This window comes from Apodemus sylvaticus, chromosome 7 (assembly GCF_947179515.1).
Source record: "Apodemus sylvaticus chromosome 7, mApoSyl1.1, whole genome shotgun sequence".
Lineage (NCBI taxonomy): Eukaryota > Metazoa > Chordata > Mammalia > Rodentia > Muridae > Apodemus > Apodemus sylvaticus.
The window spans coordinates 71,300,983-71,325,141 of NC_067478.1; the positions used below are offsets into that span (position 1 = coordinate 71,300,983).

The following is a 24,159-nucleotide window of genomic DNA, read 5'->3' on the forward strand; positions in this document are numbered from 1 at the left end:
CTCACATCTTCCTGGCCAGAGCTCTCTCCTGGTTTTCCCAGAATTATTCCTCCTCCCAGATGTCCCCCTCCTATATTCTACCTAAGCAATAGGTCACCAGATTTTTTTTTTTATTATTTATTATGTATAGTGTTCTGCCTGCATGTATGCTTGAAAGCCAGAAGAGGGCAGTGGATCTCATTGTAGATGGCTGTGAGCCACCATGTGGTTGCTGGGAATTGAACTCAGGACCTTTGGAAGAGCAACCAGTGCTCTTAACCTTTAAGCCATCTCTCCAGCCCCAGATTTATTATTGACAGGTGCCACGGCCATACAAACAAGATATTCTCTCTACAGAGGTTAAGACTCAGGAAGTAAGCAACTCAAAAAGTCTCGGAAGTCCCTGAGACAGATGTGCTAGGGTCTCTCTCCTCGAGCTTGTGGTAGCACTGTTTGGAAGACTGTCAGCTGAGCCGCCTGTGAGTTGTGCAATGAAATCCAGGTTTCCAGCTTTCAAGAAGGTGGGGTGGGCTCTCGTTGACACAGTGGGTGTCCTTCCTTCTCTTGAGAATCACCCCTCATTCATATACCTGTAAGGAACCCCAGCAAACTCAAAGCTTTCACCAAATTGGACTTGGGTGGTATCCTTACTTTGTCCTCGGTTCCTTATCTTGAGCTAGCAGGTGTCTGTTTATGCCCAGCCTGGGTCAGAGGTCACTGACAAGCTCCCGCCCAGTGTGCTCTTTTCTGGGCCTTTGGATGTGTTGCTTTCTCTTTCTGAAACATCTTGTATTTAAGATTTCTTCCTGGAAAATACCCAGGCAAATTTCAGGGAGGGGTCAGGGTAGCTAGTCTGCTACTTTGTAGGCTCCTCTTTTTCCACATTTTATCCCCAAGTTTCACCCCCTATCACTAGATAGGAGAGAAAGAAGGATAGAGGGAAGAGACAGGCGAGAGAGACAGAGATAGATAGATAGATAGATAGATAGATAGATAGATAGATAGATAGATAGATAGATAGATAGATAGATCAGTGAATCTAATTTCTTCTGTTTCTTCTTTGACCATGGCTACTAGCAAACCACAACCCCCACCCAACAATCAACAGCCACCAACGCTGCCTATCAGGGCTCTAGCATTTATATATCCTCTAAAAAGTTCCCAGAATTCCAAATGCCACACAATCACAGAAACTATCTTCAGCTGGGAGAGCCTTGTCTCCACTAGAGCATGAGGCACATCATAGTCAGCTGCTGCAGACAGTCCAAGCTGCTGCAGACATCCCCACACCTGGGATTAAAACAAAAGCACATTTTTATAACATTTCTGTTTTTAAAATAAGCCAAAATTCCAGAATTATCAAACTGTCACTACAGGTGAGCAGTATAGAACTCCCTTCTTTAGAGAGCGTCTTTCTATCTGTTGTCCAGCCCCTGGTTGAGCCCTCTAAAGTGTAGTCCTATGTTTCTTGACCTGTGTACCCCTAAGTCGTGTGATTTGGGGACAAGAAACAGGCTTGACATAGGTTCTGTACAATAGAAGCCCAGGTATGTAGTACATACTGAATGGATGGGAACTCAAGAAGGCATAGGATTCAGCTAGGGGGAGAACCTCATTAGCTTGCAGTTAGGAAGAGAATGGAGAGCAGGAGTAGAGGCAGCCCCACCTGAGAAGGCCAGACCCCACTCTGCCTCTGGAGCCATCTATGTTTGTTTGTTTGTTTTGTTTGTTTGTTTTTTGAGACAGGGTTTCTCTGTACAGCCCTGGCTGTCCTGGAACTCACTCTGTAGACCAGGCTGGCCTTGAACTCAGAAATCTGCCTGCCTCTGCCTCCCAAGTGCTGGGATTAAAGGCGTGTGCCACCAACGCCCTACCGGAGTCATCTATGTATCTATGCTTGTATCTATGTATTTATCTATGCATCTATCTATATCAGAGCAACTGTCACCTGGTGCTGGAATGCCCCCAATAGTCAGCTGCCTCCTCACGATACAACCAGGGAGGTGACTCCTCCTCTAGCTCCCTCCTGAGGGAAACCGGTAACTCCCAGAAACTGAGGTGTGTAGATAAATGAAGCACTCTGGACTCTGTGTGGGCCTTTATTCTTGCAAAGATAGATGGCATTTACTGTTAGATGGACAGTAAAGTCTCTGTTGTGTCTTCCCGCACACTTAGAAGTCTTCTGTTCTGGCACTCTAGTTTCCACACATCTTGAGTTGAGCAGGTATCTTCTTCATATTGCCCTGCACAGAACCGAGACTTAACTCCAACATTACCCAGACCTCTTCCTCTGGGTGTAGTCATGAGTAGTGGAGATAGAAGTTCCCTCCTCAGTTCTTTAATACAAGGTCCCCTCTAGTCCAGATGGCCTCAGTCTCATTGTGTAGTGAGGATAGCCTTGAATTCCTGACCCTTCTGCCTCCACCTTCTAAGTACTAGAATTATGGGAGTGCTTAGTACAGGGCCTGAGCCTGGCTCTCTAACACTGTCCGCTTGCCTTATAGCTGCTCCAAGAAGGCCCTTGGTAGTCTGTGGCTCTGGCCCAACTCACTTCAGTCTCTTGTTTACCTAGGAAGAATCTAGCACACTCAGAATAGTGGCTCAGTCCTGACAGATTTACCCATGCAGTCCCCTCTTCCCTGAATTCTTGAGCCATTCTGTCTTGGGAACCCAACTATTTTAGTCATTGTTCTATTGCTGAAAGAGACATCATGACCAAGACAACTCTGATGAAAGATAACACTTAACTGGGGGGCTTGCTTACAATTTTAGATGCATAGTCTATCATCATCATGGCAGAGAGCATGGTAGCAGACAGGCAGGCATGATGCTGGAGAAGTATCTGAGAGCTACATCCTGATCCAGAGAGAGAGTGAGAGAGAAAGAGAACAGAGAGGAGGCAGAGAGAGAGAGAGAAAGAGAGAGAAAGAGAGAGAAGAGAGAGAAGAGAGAGAAGAGAGAAGAGAGAGGAGAGGAGGCAGAGGCAGAGAAAACAGAGAAAGACAGAGAGAGAGAGAGCCCAGCATTAGCTCTTAGGCCTGGCCTAAATTTTGAAACCTCAAAGCCCAACCCCAGCCACACACTTCCTCAAACAAGGTCACACCTACTCCAACAAGGCTACATTTCCTAATCCTTTATTTATTTATTTTTTTAAAAATTTATTTAAACCGGGCGTGTTGGCACACGCCTGTAATCCCAGCACTTGGGAGGCAGAGGCATGCAGATTTCTGAGTTGGAGGCCAGCCTGGTCTACAGAGTGAGTTCCAGGACAGCCAGGGCTACAGAGAAAAACCCTGTCTCGAAAAACCAAAAAAAAAAAAAAAAAAAAAAAAAAAAGATTTATTTAGCCGGTGGTGGTGGGGTATTTCTGAGTTGGAGGCCAGCCTGGTCTACAGAGTGAGTTCCAGGACAGCTAGAGCTACACAGAGAAACCCCGTCTCAAAAAAAAAAAAAAAAAAAAAAAAAGAAAGGAAGAAAGAAAAGAAAAGAAAAGAAAAGAAAAGAAAAAAGAAAAAACCAAATCCAAAAAATGAGGTTTATTTATTTCATGTATATGAGTACACTGCAGCTGTCTTCAGACACACTAGAGGACATCCAATCCCATTACAGATGGTTGTGAGCAACCATGTGGTTGCTGGGAATTGAACTCAGGACTTAGAAAGAACAGTCAGTGCCCTTACTTGCTGAGCCATCTCTCCAGCTCCTCCTAGTCCTTCTAATCCTTTCAGACCAGGCCGTTACCTGGTGACTAAGCATTCAGATATTGGAGCCTTTGGGGGCCATTCTTATTCAAATCACACCAACCTTTCCAGGTACTGTAGTGCCACCATTCCAGCTGCAGAGACATTTCCGTGGACCAACTACCACTTTAGGCCAGCTTTGTGTTGGGAAATATTAGAAAAGAAATGACTGGACACGTTCACTCCCTTATGCCTCTGCCCTGGTGCCCTGGCCGGCTATGCATTGGTGGGCAATGGCCGACTTGTTATTGCACAGAGATTCTGACTCTGAACTCCAGTCTCTCCACCCAGCTTGCTAGGTTCCCACTGGTGAGTCGCTACCATACCAACCCAGTGTCAGGTAAACCCACGCTTGGCTGCTGTACCTTTCTCTCTGAATCCAAACGAGCTACATGAAGGAAAATGCAGCATAAACTTAGTTCAGAAACAGCAGTAACTCAATCACTGGGCACAACAACTAAAACCTAATCTTGTAAAACTTATTAAAATCTGATCTGTCTGGTGGATCACTCATGATACCTCCTAGGAAACTCAAGCAGCTACATCTTACCTCTCTGCTGTCCCAGGTCCAAAGAGAACCTAACTCTCTCCTGCTTCCTCTCTTCCATCCAACCCAGAAGTCCTGCCAACTCGCCCAGTGATTGGCTCCTTTATTCATTAGGGGATTGGGTCACAAGAACAGTACCAGGCCCATCCATGACAGCTTTGAACTACCAACCAGCAGAGGTGGGCCAGCTATGGGAACTGCTGTGTAGATGAACTTTCTCAGGTTACACTGTGTGAAGGCCTATTCCAGTTGGTCTCTCCTGGTCACTCTCTTTCTCACCTGTTCTTAGTAGCCCTTGCCCAATCTCAGAAGTCCCCAGAAATAGGGCCAGGATGTTCTTTCTCTGCCCCCCAGGTATATATGTGCTGTACTCTGTACCCAGATTTCTCCTACCAGGGGTCTTAACCCACCTGAACAAGCATCAGATGATGTTCCTTCACAGAGGCCATTCCAGAGCCAGGGCAGAGATGTCAGCTTTTCCCAGGAAGACTCTTCCTGGGCCCCCGAGGCATCTGGCAATGTCATCACCACAGCTCAGCTCCTGGCTATGCAGGCCAGGCCTCAACATTTGCTCTGAATACACAGTGAAGGATGCTGGGAGCTTTTTCCCACTCAAGGGACACATTGTGGCTGGGACCTCCCTACAACTTGAATTGTGTACCTATGTAAGCTCTTTCTACAGTCTGGCCTCAGTTTCTCCATCTGACCAGGGGAAATTGCACTGAATGCTGAAAGCCTGAAAAGGGTATCCTTCTACCTGGTTTAAAGCCTGCTTACTGCACTCCTTCCTTGGGTCCTGCTTCAAGATGGACGGTCAGACAAAAGTACAGGGCAAGGTTGAAGCTGTGAGAGATCTGGAGGCAGAGCTCTGCCATACACCCATTTGGAGGCAGAGCTCTGGAGTCATCCCTACCCTAGAGGTCCCTAGGCTAGGCTGTGGGCCAAGGGGCTGTCAGCACATCTGCTCCAAAGGCTGCTGAGCTTTCCCTGCCACTGTCTGCAGTAGGAAGACAATAGGGGCCGTCTGCCTGCCCCAGCACTCCTGTCTCTTCCAAGTCCTCACCCTCACTTGTTTTCTGGACTCCCATCTTCCATTCCTGTTGTTCCTGGGGTCCCCACAGCAGGTGCCTCTACTGTTCCAAGTGGGCCAGAGAGCATTCCACCTGCTGGACATAACCCTGAAGGCAGCAGGCCTGCAGAGCAGCTGTGGAGTGCTGGCTCACCCTCTTCACCTCGCCAAGCAGGAGTCTGTAGCCTTGGGTAAATCCGATTCCTAGTTACAGGCTCAGCTGATGGCCAGTCAGGTATCTTGAGTCATAGCTTATACACAAGGGAGTGTGGCTCATAGCTTGGGGAAGGGAGGGGTGGAGGAAGGTAGACTGCCCTACTGCTATCTATTACTACAGAGCAAGCTCAAGATGTGCAAGTCCTACCCTAGCTGATCTGAGGTTCACCACCTCTCCCTTGTAGCTGCAGAGGGCTCCTGAGCCCAGGACAGCCATACCAGGGGCTCTATTGTGGAATGCCAGAGAGCAGGAAGACTAAGGAGATGGGTTGTCCACTGGGTCCTGAGGGTTCTCCAGGCCCGGTGGAGAGCAGTTGGATCTACGAGAGTCATCAATGGGGCTGAGACTCTGAGTCATTAAAACTTAGAAATCTTGGCAGTCCAAGAGGCTTTACCCATATCCTTGCAGAGAGCAGAGGTGGTGACCTTACCAGAAAGCCTCAGCCTACAAAGTCACCTCCCTATCTCTGGTGATAGCCACTTTATCTGGTTATATAAAGAAGCACTATCCTGCCTCTTCCTCTGTCTCCAGCCAGTGAGTGTTTCTCGCCTCAGTTAGCACATGCCTCCCAAATATAAGCATGGCTCCACAAACAGCCATGAGAAAGCCCTGTTCAACAGGGCCTCCCTGCTGGGTGTTCCGTCCTCCCCCCTCCCCCTCCCCTCGTCTCCTTCAGACTCGGAGGACATGAGTCCTGCTGTGGATAGGAGCTCCGAGGATCTTGGAGCTTACATCCTGGTAAGGGGAACTTACCGTCAGTTTAGAAGACTTCTTTGAGCTGCAGGTAGGCAAGAAGGACCTGGGGGAGAGGATGGGAGACTCCTTTTCTTTTTGTGATCATTGACTCACAGCAGGCCTGGCTTAACCTCATCTTGTGCTCACACTTCTGCACAATTTGGACTTGTTTCAACAAGGCCTCTAGCACTGCACACAGTGGCTGGCCAGCTTCATGTTCTGCCACCTGTTCTCTGCCAGCAGACAGGAAGCTTCTTTGCTGTCTCCTACGTGGGTCTGTCTGAACACCTGCCAGGAAGAGTGGAGACTTGCTGTAACCTGGGTTCCGGGAGGTACTGTAGTTGATTCCCTCACTTAGCTGTTTAGTGGCATTCTGGGGGTAGATACAGATCAGTGGCCACAGGTAGGAGTGCCAGGGACAGCTGGGGCAGGGGAGGCTGGGTGTGTCCACAGACGCTCTGCAGCAAGCCCTGCAGTTTTCAGATATGGAACAGTCCTGGTTCCTAAGTACAGGGTTGAGATACAGAACTGGGCCCAGCCCACCCTTCACCCCTGGCCCAGAGTCTCTCTATGCAAATCAGACTTCATATACACATCGACCCCACCCATCTTGTGCTCAGTTCTAGGTTTCCTTGAGCTGTGGGTGCTGACGGCAGACAGCCTTCCCCAATCAACAGGACCTTGTTTGATCCTCACAAGAGCCAGTTTGGGAGGGACCTGAAGCTGAAAGCAGGATGATGGGTGCCTCAGGTCATGCTGGCAGTCCAGGAAAGCCTGGACTTTGTACCCAGTACTTACCGGCTCAAGAGCCCACTTTTCCCAACTGCCACTGCCCAGTGGTCTTCCTCCAAGTACAGATTATGGAAACTGTAGGTCTCGGATGGATATTTGTAAGCTACTTACTTTATGATGTGGGGAGCCAGAAACCCTCATCTCTGCTCTGGTACTTCTCTGGCTTCACTCCTGCCTTCCATGCCCACCACTTTGGTGAAGGGACTCATGGGCTTGCAGTTTGGTTGGCACCAACTTTTCTCACCACTGGCCTCTTCACAAGGGCTGGACCAAGTCCTCCTGGGATTTCATCCACTCACAGGATGTGGGGATGTGACCTTCCCATCCCAGGCTCCAGGACTCCTGTTCTAGCTTTAGGAAGGGCCTAGAAGATGCCTCCATTTGACCCCTCTCCTACCCCCCCTTCAGGGCTCTTACATTCCCAGAACTTTGTCCCTCTCAGGTTGGCGCTACCTTCCAGCAGGCCCCTCCCCCTTTAAGCAGGTCCACTCCCTCCACTCCAGGCCCACAGCCCCTCCTTGCTGTCTTCCTATGTCAGCACCACCCAAGTTCACTCTCAAACACTGCGAGGACTGACCTGCACTCTGGCTTAGTGCCCACAAGTCCACCCTAACTAGGCCCAGGACGCTTCCAGTTAGGCCGCCTCTTGCCCTCCTTGAGAAGCAGAACTGTGCTGAGCTTGTTTTAAGAGGCTTCCAAGCCAGAGTGTCAGATGAGAGCCAGGAGAGGATGGCGCCAGCACAGAGAAGAGCCTGACCCTCCCAGGATGCTTCCCAGGGAGGTGACCGGAGAGCTGAGGCTCAAATGGACATCAATTCATTCCAGGCAGGACATTCTGCCTCTGGATATGGCAGAGGAGAATTCAAGGGCAGACAGAAGAGAGAGCACAGAGGCCCATGAACCTGGGAGGGACAAAACAGATAGAAATAGTTGTAGGAGCTGAATAAAAGCAGAACCGGGAATCGCCTTGGGGCCCTGGAGTCATGCTGCAGACCAGTCACACAGAAAGTCTAGGTGGGCACAGGGCACAGGCTGGGGAAAGTGTGTGCTTAGGAGCAGTGGGTGAGCAGCAAGCCTCCTTTTGGGGGAGCATGGGGATAAGTGTGGGGTACAGAGGCCAGTCCAAGTTTCTTCTGAACAGAGTACTAGAGAGATGAGACACGCACATAGGAGAAGTGAGTCAACCTAAGTTTACTTCAGGACCAATTCTTTCCTTCTGCTAGGTGCTATGAAGAGAGACAAGAGGATGAAGGTCTAATAGGAGATTATCAAGAAGGAAGGCCAAACTGCAGCCTCTGGAGAGGACAGGGCTAGGAGACAGCTCCTGTATCAGTGTCAGCAAGAGGTGCCTTCTGTAGAGGGGGTAGGGGCTGCTGGTAGATTGCCTAGATTTCTCATGTTAGAAGGGCAAGCAGGAAGACTGCCTAAACTACCCCATTTCTGACGCTTGGGGTAGGGCAGGAAACAGGAACTTTTTGAAGCTGTGAGCCTTGAACTGGAGGATACTGTTTTCTCGTTGCCATGGAAACATGGGTGGGCAGCATTGGTGGGAGGTGAAGACACCACAGAAACCTGTGAATGAATGAATTTCTGTCACCTGGTCTCAGGTGGGAGCTGCATCTTCTGACGCCTAGGTTTTTCAATCTTTGGCTCCTAGGCTGGAAACCAATGGGGCAGGACGCAGGGGCAGAAGCAGTTGAAATGGCTGTTGAATGTCTGCGTGGTTAGAAGGTGACCATGGGGGTCAGTTTGGGTTTGCGTTAGCAAACATAATCACTCAGCGACGGTGATGAAGATGCCGGGCCATGGGCCATTACGTCAGAACCAAAGGCAAAGGACTCTAAAGACAGTTTCATCACTGCAGAGGGGCTGCGGAGCGACAGCACCTGGTGGGCGCGCATCCTGTACATGGAGGGGGCACTAGGGAAACCCTGGCTGTCCCCACTGAGTCAGTGAGCTCCTAAAGCTGTGCCCCGCCCTGGCCGGCCGCCGCAGCCTCGCGGACCTCGCGTGGCGTGGGGCAATTAGGCGCCGCACCCGCCCGCTTGGCTGCGCGACGCGCGGAGGCGGGGACGCTGTCAAAGCGAGGCCCAACCAAAGAACCGCGACTTGAACGGCCTGAAAAAATAAGACCTCATGATCCTGCCACGACAAAGCGTTGGACAGTAGGTGGGAGGGGTCTAGACTGGGCGCCTCACGCCGACGCCGCAGCAAAAGGACTGACCGAGTGACTCGAGTGGCAGAGCGGGAGCGCGACGCGGCGCGGGGCTTTTGTGTGGCGCGGGTTTCTTATCCCAGCAACCCTACTGACTGACAGCAAGACGCTCTGAGGTGTTCAAGGGAAGGGGACGTCTTCTCCGTCAGACCCCACCGCCGAGGCTCGTGGGGATCTTCCCGGAGATTGCTCGTCAAGCTTGAGCGAGCTGGGGCGTGGCGCCAAGACTTTCAAAAAACCCGCACAAGCCGAGAGCAGAATGTGTCGTTTGCTTCTTGCGCGCAAGCGGAGTCGCGCCCGCCTTCCTCTGCCCGGGCGCACCAGCCGCCTTCGTCTCTAGCGCCCTCCCGGGCCCCGGGAGGACAATGCCGGTCCTTTCCGCGCGCAGGAAGTGGCTGGCGAGCACAGCCGGGCCGCGGCGGGGAAGCGGCCCCAGCCTGGCAGTTCGGTGGGTTCCGACTTTAGGCCCAGAGCCGGCCTCAGACCGCGGTCGCGGCCGCGCACCGATGCGGCCTCGGGGGCCTATGTGCACCACAGCACGGAGAGGGGCAGGCCGCGGCCCGAGGATGCTCCCGGGACCTCCGGGAAGAGACCTCCACCGATGCGGCCCGGACCCTGGCAGGGCAGGCCAGTCTCCCAGAGTCTACGAGTTAGGGGCTAGAGCGGTCAGGCCTCTGGGCCGGGTCGAGCCCGGGCCGCCGACGGCTGCGTCACGCGAGGGGGCGGTGCTGCCACGGGCGGAGGCCAGAGCCGGAAGCGGAAGAGGCGCTCGGAGTGGGGAGTGGGGCCTAGCCGCAGCCGGAGCCTGGGAGACGGTGAGTGTGGGCCCGAGCCCGCGGCCGGGCAGCTGGGGTGAGTCGGTGGGGACGGCCAAGCTGGTACAGGTACCTTGACACCCGGTCGGGCCTCGGCATGTACCTGTTTCCCTCTTCGGCCCACGTCAGGCCGCGGTCCCGACCTCTCACCCCTGACCCGCCGCTTCTCTCCCGGAGGGCGGTCACTGCAGACCCCTTTTCTGGTTCCCGCGGTGTTGGAGGCGGAGCTCCAGCGGCCTCGGAGCCGGCTGGGAAGATTCACTTTGGGCCCCGCGCCGGCCCGCAGGCTGGGGTCGAGTCCGACCTAGGCTATCCTGGAAAGGCTTTCCCTGCCCCGAGCTCGAGGCTTAGCCCGCAGACCACCTTCGCGTGCCGCCTGGAGTTTGATTCTGGCCCAGGCTGGCCATCCCTCTGGTCGCTGGGTCTTCCCTTGGCGGTTACGGGGAACGGGGCTCTGAGATCTCTGGGATCCCGGCAGACGGAAGGGACTCGAGTGCGGGCCGCCGGCCCCCTCGGTGTTTTGTTATGATGGAACCGCTCCATCCCGGAGAATGGACCAGATCAAGCCAGGAGTACAAATGTCCAGGCTGCTCCTCGGTCCGGTCGGGAGCCTCTATGCTTTAGTTCCGGGTGCGGGTGCCCTGATGCTCGGGTGGGAATTGCCTGAGTCTAGCCCCCATCAAGGCGGAGTTGGCGGCCTTCCAGCTTCCCTCCTCCGTGCCCTTGAAAAGGAGGAGCGTTTTGCCCGGTGGCAGCCGCAGCTTGCGAGGTGGCAGGTTTGAGGTTGCAGTGGTGGGGCACTGCCAGCCAAAAATAACCATGGGTCGCTTGGGTGGCAGGAATCCGGGAGGGCAGCCGCTGACCTGGCTGGCTGCTCTTCTTGTTAGCCCGGTTCTCTAGCCAGGAACAGCAAATGAGAAGCCGGAGAGGCCTGTGCTCAGAGAAAAGCTGGCATCCTTAGCTTGGTTTCATTGGTCACATTGCCTTTTTCTACATTTTGCAGAGCAGAACCTCCCAAAGCATAATTGTGGTCCTTAAGTTTTGAAAAGCTTCTCTGCTGAGGTCTCATGGAATGAGGGAATTTGTGAGAAATAGGCTCAAAAGACCTGACTGGGAGGATGACGTGGGCCACCTGGTATTTCCCATTTTTCACCTGCCTGGGATGCGTTGCAAGGGAGATGATCTCCATTACTGCCTATGTGTGGTACTTCGTGGCCAAAATACTTAGCCATCTCTGTCAGTCTGAGAGGTGTTATCTTCATTTCTCAGGCATGACAGCTGAGGTCTAGAGTGACTTGTATAAGGCCACAGGGACAGTAAGTAGCAGCACTGGGATCGAGTTCAAGGTTTCCTGCCAAAACTTCCTGCCCGGTCCCTTGGAAGGAATTATAAATTAAGGCATTCAACATAGCCCTGAGTGTTACCCGGAACCTTCTCAGTGCTAATGAAAGGCTGTCTTTAGTACTTCTTGTGGCCCAAACCTGTGCTAGGATTTTGACTGTATAGGGCGGACATATTTAATTCTGATGGAGCCTGTAAGAGATTATTGTTCCCTTGTTTCAAGAGGAGGCTGAAGCTCAAGGCAGTTTAATAACTTGCCCAAAGGCAGACAGTGAAGGGGTAGTGCTGTGGATCAGGTTGGCATTAGACTCTGAAACTGTGACTTTCCACTTGAGTAGACATATGGGGTCACAGAAATCCTTTTAAGTCCCAAAAGGAAAATTTTGGCCTGCTGTAGATTAGAGCATATTACCACATCCTCCAGACAGGATGCCTAGGGTGCTCTGTCTGCCTGGTGAAGATGGGCAGGACCACTTGCCTTTTGGGAAGATGTGTGCCCTGACCAGCAGGATGTCTTTTGGGTCAGTTGGTGAGACGTGAGATACTGCTTTCAGGCCATAGCTTGAGCACCTTCCATAAGATAATGGGGTGGTGGGACATTCAGATGAGTGTGAAAACAAGTTACGGATTTTATGAAGTGTTTATCACCAAAGCTTTCTGGGTGCCCAGACTTTTCAGTTGGTGGGTTGCTAGTGGGATAGAAGATGGCAATGCCTTTCTTAGAGTTCCCAGAGGTTTAGATAAATTGCCTCCCCATCCTGCTCATAACACAAGTACTTATTTCATCTTTGGACTGTGCTGGTGAGATGGAGCAGCCTTGATGGATTTGTTTAAAAGGTGTTTGGTCGGGTGAGCCTAGGTCTCTGCACCGCTAGAGGTTGGGTGTGAGCAATTGAAGGGTTGGAAAGCAAACAAGTTGTGCTCTCTCTCATTCCTGGCCATCTGGTGGAGAAAATGGGAAGGGGCTGGATATGGGTGGAACCGATGCCAGACTCACATAGCCATGTCTCTCAACTGGCTGCTGGTCCCACTTGGGAATTTCTGTATTGGATCTAAGTACCCAGTGGCTAAGGAATACTTGTCCTACTTCCCAGTGTAGACCTACAGCCATGTCTTGGCTCCTCCAGAGATAGCGCACAGGAGTGCTGGAGTGGGAGGAGCTAGAAGGGATAACAGTGACGCTGTTAGTGAAAGAGGAAACACCTGGTATGGGAAGCTAGTTGGTCTGAGGGCCACTAAAATGTGCCTCAAGCAAGCAGCTTAGATTCCCTGAGGATTGTGGTACCTTCCGGGGCTGAGACTGGATGGGCAGACCTTCTGGGCCCAGGCCCACTTGGCTGGAACCTGGTAGAAGTAAGGAATATTGGTGAGACATTGTGTCTTCGTTCAAGGGTCAGAGTTCTTATTTCTCCTGTGGTTCCTCACTGACTGAGTTTGAATTTTTTGAGTTGAGTCCAGTTCATTGCTTAGCCAGGCAAGTTTTAGTTTAGTGATTTGGCTCTATGCCACCAGTTCATTAGCTTCAGGCTTCTACAACATTTAGGTTATAGGATCCCATAGGCATGAAGAAATTGAGCAGAAAAGCTCTCCTTTCCCTCCTGTCCTGGCATCTTTTCTGGCAGTGCTCAGCATCCCACTACATCTGTGTATCTGGGCCCTGACTTCCATAGTTCAAGTGTTTAGGCCCCGAGGCCAGGCTGGAGAGGCACCTGTTTGTTTATTCACTTGGCAAAGGAGGGAGGCATCCATCCATTGTCTGCTGTTCTGTCACTGTGACCTCAGAGTTCTTCTTTACTTCATAAACCCCTGGGAGGGGCTGCCCCTAAATAGAACAATGGGCCTCTTCTTCAGGAACACCTGGCTGCACCAGGCAGCCCTGTGGCTGGAAGCAGTGAGCTGTGTGTTGAGCAGGGCTTTCTCTTTCTTGTGGCCTAGATGCATCACTGTAAGCGATACCGTTCCCCAGAGCCAGACCCATACCTGAGCTACCGCTGGAAGAGGAGGCGGTCTTACAGTCGGGAGCACGAAGGTCGACTGCGATACCCATCCCGAAGGGAGCCTCCCCCTCGGAGATCACGGTCCAGAAGGTGAGTGGAATCTGGGTTGGAAGAAACGCTGCTTTCCTCAGCTAGATGGGCAAATGACCCAGAGTCTTTGGTTTCAGGTTCCTTTAGGTGATTGATTGCATCTGCCCTGCTGCCCCTAGATTTTTGCCCTGTGACCTCTTTGGTATCCTTGCTATCCATACTTCCTTCTTTGTCATCTTTTTTTCTTTGTCACAGAGTAGTCTTTCCCCTCTGTATTGTCTAGGCCAGTACCCTACCCCTGAGCCTTCCTCAGTGAAGTAGGAATATCACCCTATCCTTGAAAGACTGGTCTCAAGTCCTATTTGGGTCCCTAGACCAAAGTTACAGTTGTACCAGGCTGGTCAACTCTGCTACTCTTGGGACTTCTGTGTTCCCCTTCCTCTTCTCCTTTCTCCCTCTGTGGCACTAGAGGGACACTTAGGCTCTGGAGAGTAAGCTTGGTACCTTTGTACCTTCTCTTTTCCTATTCACTCCCCCTGGGCCTGGATACTTCAACTCTAACAGGCTTTCCTTGAGAGCCTTTGCAGGGACCCTGCCAAAGGCCTCATGCCTGCTGGCAGGAACATGGCTAGTATGGCTCTTCGTGACTCATGCCGCTACTCCCTCTTGGCAGCCATGATCGTATACCCTACCAGCGGAGGTACCGGGAGCACCGTGACAGCGATACATACCGGTGTGAAGAGCGGAGCCCATCCTTTGGGGAGGACTGCTATGGGTCTTCACGTTCTCGACATCGGAGACGGTCACGAGAGAGGGGGCCATACCGTACCCGCAAGCATGCCCACCACTGTCACAAACGCCGAACCAGGTCTTGTAGCAGCGCCTCCTCGGTGAGTGGTGGCCAGAGTGTGCTAACAGGGGCCAAAAGGCCTCACCTCTTTCTCGCCTTCTCTCAGGCTAGCTGGTCTGGGTGAGTACTGGCAACCCTGTGTACATAAACCATTGTGGGCACACACATGTGGGGTGTGTGTGTGTGTGTGTGTGCTTGCTTGCTTGCGTGTGCACTGTGTGGTACAGAACTGAGCAAGGATGTTATGCCTTCCATCTTCTGGCCCCTTGCCAGTGGCAACTCTAGGGGCTGTGGCTCCGGCGTTGGCTGATTTCCAGCCTGTCTATATCTACCCACTGCTCCAGACACAAGCTACATGGTGTACATGATTGGGACACACTTCTCAGGGCTGCTACTAAGATTGTTGGTTTATGGTTTGGGGCTATATGGCCTGGTCTTTTTCATATCAGGTCTGTCCCCATCAGGCCTACCTTATAGCCAAGTGCTTTGATGAATGTGGACTTGACCACCTCCACAGAGGACCAGAGTCTGTATTACCGAATAAAAAATGGACACTTTACCAGTCAATTTTATTTTTCTTTTTTAAATGCTGGGAGTCCAACCCAGGGCCCATACATACTAGGCAGGTACTCTACCACTGAACTGTATCACACCCCATTCCCTACACTTCTCTTTGTTTTTGAAAGTCTTATGTATTCCAGGCTAGCCTAAAACTCGTGATCCTTTTCCCTCTACTTCTGAGTGCTAGGTACCACCGCCTGGCTTCCTAGCCCTTTCTTTTTTTGATATGGGTCTTGAATTTCTGTGTTTACCTTTCCAAATTGCTGGTCTGTAAGAGCACATCACTTTGCCCTGTCAGTCAGCTCAGATTGGGAGCTTCTCATCTGACTTCCAGCCGGGCTCTCTTCTACCTTGTTCCTTTGTAGGTGGGTTACTTATGGTAAGGAGAGGCAGCTGTCTGCGTGATGAGGTCCCAGGCCTCACCTTGTTGCAGGCCACTTAAAGAACAGAGGTTGACTAGCATTCTAGGGTTGTGTGTTGAACAGACCAAGAGCCCACTGTACTCAATCCCATGGAAAAGAAAAGTCACTTGTGTTTCCAAGGTTATGTGCTGTCTTCTCTTCTTCCTGTTTGTTCTCCCGTGGTGTCCTCCTGCTGGCCAAGAGGCCTCTTAGTAGTGGTGGGTTTGGTGAAGGTATCTTCTCTGCCTAGCTCTGTGACTTGAGTGGTGTGAGTTGAAGGTTGACTCTTGCAGGTGACTCAAGCATGGCCTGTTGCCTCACACAGTGCCATATGCTGCCACTGGGTGGCAGTGCAAGTCTGGTGCTCTGCTTATTTTTGGTGCCCTCTGTTGTTGTGGGATGGGTCTGGCTTAGGAGTGGCACAGTCCTAAGGCCAAGTCAGGAGCTGGCTTGGGGCCTGAAGGTCGGCTGGCCCAAAGGATCTCGGCCAGGCTCATTTCCTGCTGGAGTCTGGTGGCAGGAGGGCTGCTAGCAGAAGTGTTTCTGGTAGTTGGTTAAGCCTGGCCAAGGATGTCATGTGGGGGCAGGTAGTAGCTTGGTTCTATGTGGCAGCTGTTGAATATGTTGTAAGGCTGTGTGGGCCAGCAGAGGCAGGCAAAGAAAGGCTGAGCATACTGTTGCTGCTGAAGCCAGGATAGCCCTACAACCGGTCCAGAAGGCTGGACCCAGGTTGGGCCAGCCACGCCGTCTTCAGCTCTGGCCAGATCCATGGGAGGGTCAGGGAGGGGGAGACTTAGAAGAGGAGGGAGTCAGGGCTGTGGCTGTCCTCGGGGCCTGGCCCCTCTGTGTCAGAGGCTGGACATCTTTCTGAGCATTTGTGGCACTCTTCTTAGAGATAATGTCCGAGTTTTCTTACATACCTGTAGCTGTTTTTGCTTTTCTGTTTTGAAGTCAGTTTGTGTCTTGACGTGTCCCTTGCAATATCCCTATCGTTATATATGCTGTGTGCCTTATGAAATGCTGGGATCTGGAAAATCCAACCAACCAACCCACCGGCTCCTCACCGTCTCCACCTCTGCCTTTGACTGACACCTCAATCTGTCAATCGGAACCGCCTACCATGCGATTGGTCGGATGGCGTTTCGGGGGGCGGTGCATGCAGAGAAGCCAACAGAGCAGTAAGCGCAGCAGCCGGAGTGTGGAAGATGACAAGGAGGGCCACCTGGTGTGCCGGATCGGCGATTGGCTCCAAGAGCGATGTACAGCCACCTTTCGTAAAACTTTACCTCTCTACTTTCTACCCCCCTTGTTAGATGAGACCTCTCCTGCGTGGAGGGGCCTCTAGTGCGCGTGGCGCCTTAGTGGGGCCACCAGTAATTGCCTGAATGACACAGACACTAGCAACTTCTGTTTTAAAGAGTGTAGCAGTGAGCAAGAACCTTTGTTGTTTTTGAGGATTTGAATGCTGTGAACTTGCAGGAGCTGCCACCCTCCTCCCCTCCGGACTCTCATGCCCAGCTTCTTCTTTCTCACAGATGAGATCGTGGGGAACCTGGGTGAAGGCACCTTTGGCAAGGTGGTGGAGTGCTTGGACCATGCCAGGTGAGCATGTGGCGCAGACACCCTTGAAAGAACTAGTGCAGCTCTTTTTGGAGGGTTGCGCCATTGCTGGATGTGTGCTGGATTTGCTGATCTCATGAAATAAGGGGCACATTCTTGGGATTTGATAGGCACGTGATATCCCTACAAGAACTTTTGTTCGTGTGAGTCTCTTCCCTGGTTACCCATTTCTGAGCTGTGGCATTAGATATGTGGCCTGGTGCTGCATCCCATGAGCTTTTGAAGAATTTTGGCCAGGCTTCAGCCATTTTTTTGGTTTCTTGGGCAGAGAAAAAGGTACATATAAGGTCCTGGGAACCTTTAAAGAATTCAGAGGAAGTCAGTGCAGGGCCAGTAGAGGTGGACTCAGCTCTGCCAGCAGGGCCAGGGGCTTCATTTGAAATGAGTTACATCGATGTTAAAGATGACTGTGGGGAGGGACCTTGTTTCAGAAGTCTGACGTAGTGGCCTCTCCTCTTGGCCAGAAGGTTGAGAATGCTGCTGGCTTGGCCTGATAGTGCCTTTGCCCCTCCCGTGTCTGCCTGAGAGATCCCAGCTGAGGGAAATGAGATTTTGGCCTTTCTCACCAAACAGCTACTACCTACCCCAGTGTGACTAGGGTCATGAATAGTCCATGCCGATTGGGAAGGCAGTACCTGTATGTGCCATAGTGTTGGGGCCAAATCATTCTCTCCAATCCGAGCAGTATGACACTTAACCCTTATCATATGTCAGACTAGAGTCTTTGCTTCCTTCCCTGGAACTGTATGTTAGGCAATCCTCTGGGGAGCCAGTTGTATTCCTGCCTTAATAACCTCTAATTGCTTTAGTATATTAGCTACAGAGCACTGGTATTTTCATTTGAGCTATGCAGGTCACTGCTTCAGAGATGAAATATGAAGATGCTCGAGAGTTGCCCAGGTTACACCTCAGCCACTGTTGACAGAGCTGGGTTTGCTATTCTTGGTCTCTCACATTAAGTGAGCTGTTCAGAAAAGACCGTTGGACCCAAAGTCAGCCATTCCCTCAGATATGAGATGAAGTGCTAATGTGCGAAGAAACTTCCTCCTGCTCCAATTTTCTATTCAAATACCCCTTTATCATGAACCTAGAATGAGTATAAAGGGACACATACACACTGTCCTGTGACCAGATGTAGACAAGACAGATCCAAGAACTCTAACCTAGGATGACAGCTATACTGTGGGCTGTCCCTCTTTGAGTAGTTGGGGGTAAGAAATGAGTCTCTGAAAGACAGACAAGGGCCTGGGTCTTTTAAGGGAATTGCAAAGGGAGTCAGTACAGGACCAGTGGAGGTAGACTCAGCTCTGCCAGCAGCTCAGGCAGGGGCTTCTTTTGAAATAAGTTATACATGTTTAAAGATGAGGTTGTTGTGGGGGAGGGACCTTGTTAGAGAGTTTGTAGTAGTGGCCTCTTCCTTTAGGCCTGCACTGCCCAAGAAACCAGAAAAAAAAAAAAAAAAAGAGGGAGAGCAAAAGGCATTCTGAAGTTGTCTTTGCTCAGAGGCCGATGAACTTGTTCCCAGCATCAAGGCCAACACTTGAGGTATCAGGGTACACCGCGGTGGGCCAGGAGCACCTCTCGATTTCAGGTCTCCACTGGTATCTCAGTACTAGCTCTCTTTGGCAAGTCTTGGCAACCTAGCCTAGGCTGTCATGTTTCCTTGTCTGCTCACATCCTGCAGATGGCCTCCTGCAGTGGGGTGGAGTAGGAAGGGTAGAGCAACTGCTGCAGGAACACTCCTGGGACACTAACGGAGTTGTTGGCCCTCTGTAACTGGTGGTAAAGTGAGGCAGTTAGATAGTTGGGGGAAAGGACCTAGATTAGGGTGTACTGTAAGGAGTGACCCAAGCTTCCAGCGAAAATCCCACTACTGGTACTCTGCTTGTTCAGTCTCACTACTGCCCAGATCAAGAAAGCTTGGCCTACAGAGTAGGTTGTAAGGTAAGCTTCTGGGGATTTGGGGTAGTCACGATTAACTCAACTCCTCTGCCTGGATTCTCTCCGGGGAGCTGGAAGTTTCTGAGATCCTAAATGCACATAACAACTTGAAAGCCAAGACTACCCACACAGAGGCTAGGGAAGCTTGTGTGGTGAGCAGGGGTCTGGTGTTGCTTTCAACAGGCTAGACCTCAAGTGTGAACACAGTCTTAGGACTGGTATTTTATGCAGTGGGCTTTGTTATGAGTTGCTGGGTTTCAGGGAAGGGGAGAGAGCTGGGCACTTGGCTTATGGGAAACTTCGTTTCTTTCCTGCTCTGTAGAGGGAAGTCACAGGTTGCCCTGAAGATCATCCGTAATGTGGGCAAGTACCGGGAGGCTGCTCGTCTAGAAATTAATGTTCTCAAGAAAATCAAGGAAAAAGACAAAGAAAATAAATTGTGAGTATCTGCAAAGAGTGGACAGGCATTACTCAGTGGGGTGGCATTCGCTAGTTCCAGCTGCCTGGATGCCCTGGAACATCTCAGTGTCCCGGAATTGGTACTATTCTCTCACAGTCCTCAAGGAGTTTGACAGGTGCTCTTTCTGTAAAGAGCCCTTGGACCTCGGGTTCTCCCCTGCCTGGCTCTGTGTTCTGAAGTGGCCCAAGTTTTGCATTTATGAGTTAAGGGACTTAACAGTTTGGGGACACTTAAGACACCAGTCACCTTCTCTACAAGCACTTAGCTGTGCTACAGCCAGTAGAGATGACGCACCTGCCCAGGCCCTCAAGAAGCTCAGCAGTACATGGAGGCCTGGGCTGTACTGGTGCAGTTGTATCTGCCCTCAGTAACTGTCAGGGCTGCTCACCCTGGGTGCCATGAGTGAGCTGGGATCCAAATGTAGCCCCTCCACACAACAGGAAGTTCAGTTCTTGCTTAGAGAACATGGGTGTGATAGTGGATTGAGATGTGCTCTGGCTCTGAGGCTTGCTTCCCCCTCCCCCCCCCTGTTTTTTCAAGACAGGGTTTCTCTGTGTAGCCCTGGCTATCCTGAAACTCACCCTTTAGACCAGGCTGGCCTCGAGTTAGAAATCCACCTACCTCTGCCTCCCAAGTGCTGGGATTAAAGGCGTGCGCCACCACTGCCTGGCTGAGGCTTGCTTTTTATCTTGGTGTGTAGAACGATGGCCTTTTTTGGGGGTCAGGTGAGGCAGAGCTTGAACCCAACCTGTGCTTTTCCCCTAGTCTCTGTGTCCTGATGTCTGACTGGTTCAACTTCCATGGTCATATGTGCATCGCCTTTGAACTCCTGGGCAAGAACACCTTTGAGTTCCTGAAGGAGAACAACTTCCAGCCTTATCCCCTACCACATGTCCGGCACATGGCCTACCAGCTCTGCCATGCCCTTAGATGTAAGTGTTCATTGTTGGCTGGTGTGTGGAGTACTTTACCCTCAAAAAAAAAAAAAAAGTCACCTGGTGGTCTAGCTGTCCTCTAGCACACTGTTGATCGTTCTGCAATGTCTCATAGGCCCATAGGCCTAGAGCGGTTGGTTCTCCTGCCTTCAGATAGGAATTGTGCAAGGATGGAAAAACTGGGACTACATGGAAAACTGAAGTCCTACAGGGACTTCATGGGCCAGGCTCTTCCCCAGGTTAGGAAGAAAACAGGAAAGAACTCTAGAAGTGGCCTAGCTACAAACCCTGCCTTCACCTTTATGGAAAAGAGGAAAAGGTAGAAGGTGGACCTGAGAAGCTATCATTCCTCTGTCCACCAACCTTGAAGAGCAGCTTTGATGGTACCACTGTAGAACTTACGTTGGAAGGCAACTTGGAGCATGACAAGGGAAAGGCTTAGAACTAAGATGTGCAGGGCCTGAATAGGACCGGGAAAGAACCAACCAGTAAAGGACACAACTCTGTGAGGGTCTGGGATGTGTTGACTCACTCCAGTGGAGTAGAAACATTGTGGAGAGTGCTCTGGCTCAGGTGGGGTCATGGAGTTGTGAGGATCTTGGCCAAGTGAGATACTTGAGGTTGAAAAGTAATGAGCTGTAGGAAGTGCCAGTGACATAAGAGTGGAGGCAGGTATTCCAAGAGTCACAGCTTTGGTGCAGTGAGGCCTGTTAGATAGCTAGTGCTGAGGAAAAGGATTTACCCATGCCGCCACTTCAGTAAGATGGTGAGGCTTTGCCTTTGTAGAGTGGTTGAGGTTTTTTTTTTTTTTTTTTTTTTTTTGATGGAAAACACTCTCATCCCTGCTCTCTGAATGCTTGTGAGATTTCACAGAGCTGTGAAACGTTAGGGCCTAGACCTGGTGGGCAAACGTAGGGTTCTCAATATGTGCTTCTCCCTCTCCTAGTTCTACATGAGAACCAGCTGACCCACACAGACTTGAAGCCAGAGAACATCCTGTTTGTGAATTCTGAGTTTGAAACCCTCTACAATGAGCACAAGGTAGACAGCACTGACTGGGTGGGCAAGAGTGTGGCCCTGCTCTAAGGTAGGTTATCTACCTGAGCAGACTGACCTGGGTGGCATGCCTTGCCTTCAGAGCTGCGAGGAGAAGTCAGTGAAGAACACCAGCATCCGAGTGGCAGATTTTGGCAGTGCCACATTTGACCATGAACATCACACCACCATTGTGGCCACCCGTCACTACCGCCCACCTGAGGTGATCCTCGGTGAGTGGCTTTTATAGCCTTCAATATTGTTTACATTGGGCAGTTATTAAAATGAATAGCTGGGGGGGCTGGAGAGCTGGCTCAGAGGTTAAGAACACTAGCTGCTCTTCCAGGGGTTCTGAGTTCAATCCCCAGCAACCACATGGTGGCTTATGATCTCATAATGAGATCTGGTGCCCTCTTATGGCCTGCAGGCATACGTGGATGCAGAACACGGTATATATAATAAATACATCTTTAAAAAAAGAATAGCTGGATGTGGTGGCATATACCTGTAATCTAAGCCTTTAATAAGTAGAGGCAGAACAGATCAGTTAAGCCCAGCCCTGGGCTACCCTGGTTTCAAAATGAGGCGAGTGGTGGTAAACAGTATCCATCAATCTGTCATCCAGGCCTACACAATATTTGAGATGAGGTAGACTTGGTCTTTGTCAGAAACAACCTTGTTAGTGGGGCTTGGGCAAGAGTTCTGCCAGCCAGACTTTTAGCTTCCTAGAAATTTGGGGCGTTGGTTCTCATATCTTACCAAATCTTGGCTTACAGAGCTGGGCTGGGCACAGCCCTGTGATGTCTGGAGTATTGGCTGCATTCTCTTTGAGTACTACCGTGGCTTTACACTCTTCCAGGTAAGTACTGCAGTATTGGTGGATTGCAGGAGACTTGGGCAGGAAGTTCTTGTGTGGTTGAGGAATTGATGTCTTCCATCCCCATGATGTGAGTCTAGATTCTTAAGGGTTATAGTTGCTCAGGCAAAGAGGTAGTTGGAGAATCTAAAGCAGGTAGGGGGATTTTATTAAGGACAAGACTGGGTACACAAAGATTCTGTCTGGGCAAGGGCATATCATAGGCATCCTTTTGCATAAAGAACCAACATGGTATGCCAATAGCCAGCCAGGTCCACCTGTGGGGCTGAAGAGCACGAGCCTGGCCCTGGCCCTGGTTACAGGCCTATGGGCTACCACCAAGTTGGGGTGGATCCTAGGACCCTTCCTCTCCTAGAGAAGGGAGGGCTCTTGACTTTTCCTCATGCTTTTTATTTTCCAAAAGTGAGCAGAGGTTGGGCCTAATTCCTACTTGTTCTGTCCCTGGTCTTCTGCAGACCCATGAAAATAGAGAACACTTGGTTATGATGGAGAAGATCCTAGGACCTATCCCATCACACATGATCCACCGTACCAGGTAAGACTCCATGGCTCTGGGTCAGCAGGGTACCAAGAAATACAGCCCTTGCCAAATACTGCATGGTCCTCCAAGCTGCTACACAGCCTTTACTGTATCTCTCAAACCAATCTGGTAAACATTATTGTCCTCACTTGCTAGGTCAGGCCCACACCTCTTTTCTGGCCCTGTTGCTGCTACCTGAAGATTGACAGGAGCCACCTTTGCCCACTCCCCACCTAACCCTAGACCTTAAGGACTTCTCCTTGACTCTCCTTTCTCCTCCCCCTTGACTTTCTAGGAAGCAGAAATATTTCTACAAAGGGGGCCTGGTTTGGGATGAGAACAGCTCTGATGGGCGGTATGTGAAGGAGAACTGCAAACCTCTGAAGGTCAGTTTCTGGCTCCCCCAGCTCAGCTCATGCCAAGGAGATCCCAGGCATTGGGCAAACAAGCAGCAGAGACAGGATGGGCAGCCAACAGCTGCCTGATCGTCTCAGTTCTCTGTGAGGCTTTCTGCGTGCTGCCTTTGAGGGGCCCTTAGCCCTGCCCCTGTCCACAGGGTGGCTGAGAATGTAATGGGGAAAAAACCCAGAAGAGCCAGCTGTCAGACTGCTATTTCCTGTCCCTCTCTCTTCTCTGAATTTTGAGAAGAACTAGGCAGGACCGAGGCAAGGGGGAGGGAAGATCTAGATGTGGCCAAAGGAGGCCTGTCAACTGTAATTTGGTACCTGGACAAGTGCATTTTGCAGAGGTGATTTCTTTCTACCCACCCATCAGAACTTTGCATGTGGGGTAGAGGCACCAACCCAGCAAGATCCCACCTAGTAGCCTAAGTTCTGAGCATGAAAGGAGCGGCTGTTCTGTCTTGGAAGGCAGAAGTAGTCCTCCAAGGAGGCATCATTGCCTCCTCGACCCATCCCAGCAAGGCATCCCAGAGGCAAGGGGACTGCGGTGGCTTCCCACAACCCTGCCAACAAACTGAGGCACCTTGTGTCCTTGAGCAGAGTTACATGCTCCAGGACTCCCTGGAGCATGTGCAGCTGTTTGACCTGATGAGGAGGATGTTAGAGTTCGACCCTGCTCAGCGCATCACATTGGCAGAAGCCTTGCTGCACCCCTTCTTTGCTGGTCTGACCCCTGAGGAGCGGTCCTTCCACAGCAGCCGTAACCCCAGCAGATGACAGGTGCAGGCCAGCACATGAAGAATTGGAGAGCTGGACTGGGCTGCTGGCCCCTTTTCTCCAGCCTCTCCCACTGGCCTCAGAGCCAGAGCCACCGATGAACAGTGCAATGTGAAGGAAGGCGGAGCCTGCAAGGGATGGGGGGGATGTGGAGCCCAGCTGCCAGAAAGCACAGATTGGACCCAAGCTATTTATATGTTGTAAAGTTATAATAAAGTGTTTCTTACTGTTTGTAACCCCCTGGTACCAGTGTGTCCATCTCCAGGCTTCCTGCCTTCTCCCTCCGCTGACTGACTTATTAATA

At 51.2% G+C, this 24,159-nt stretch overlaps 1 protein-coding gene and 1 long non-coding RNA gene across 3 annotated transcripts; one reads left to right on the plus strand and one right to left on the minus strand.

The window, feature by feature from the left end:
* Positions 1-2,062: 2,062 nt before the first annotated feature.
* On the minus strand, positions 2,063-7,174 carry LOC127689009 (uncharacterized). The gene is made up of 2 exons (XR_007978811.1): positions 6,306-7,174; positions 2,063-2,222 (listed from the first exon to the last, which is right to left on the minus strand). It is a non-coding gene; the product is annotated as an uncharacterized LOC127689009 (long non-coding RNA).
* A 1,953-nt stretch (positions 7,175-9,127) lies between these two features.
* On the plus strand, positions 9,128-24,091 carry Clk3 (CDC like kinase 3). Of its 2 annotated transcripts, none has more exons than XM_052188216.1 (13): positions 9,128-10,109; positions 13,386-13,537; positions 14,151-14,367; positions 16,452-16,548; positions 16,825-16,891; positions 19,173-19,289; positions 20,076-20,242; positions 21,192-21,286; positions 21,384-21,513; positions 22,057-22,139; positions 22,613-22,692; positions 22,973-23,063; positions 23,679-24,091. In XM_052188216.1, the coding sequence occupies exons 1-13, from the start codon at positions 9,660-9,662 to the stop codon at positions 23,853-23,855; spliced, it is 1,923 nt and encodes a 640-aa protein (XP_052044176.1). In that variant the 5' UTR covers positions 9,128-9,659; the 3' UTR covers positions 23,856-24,091. The 2 variants fall into 2 exon arrangements, with proteins under 2 accessions (XP_052044176.1, XP_052044177.1); XM_052188217.1 differs by having other exon boundaries at positions 10,082-10,146.
* Positions 24,092-24,159: the final 68 nt, after the last annotated feature.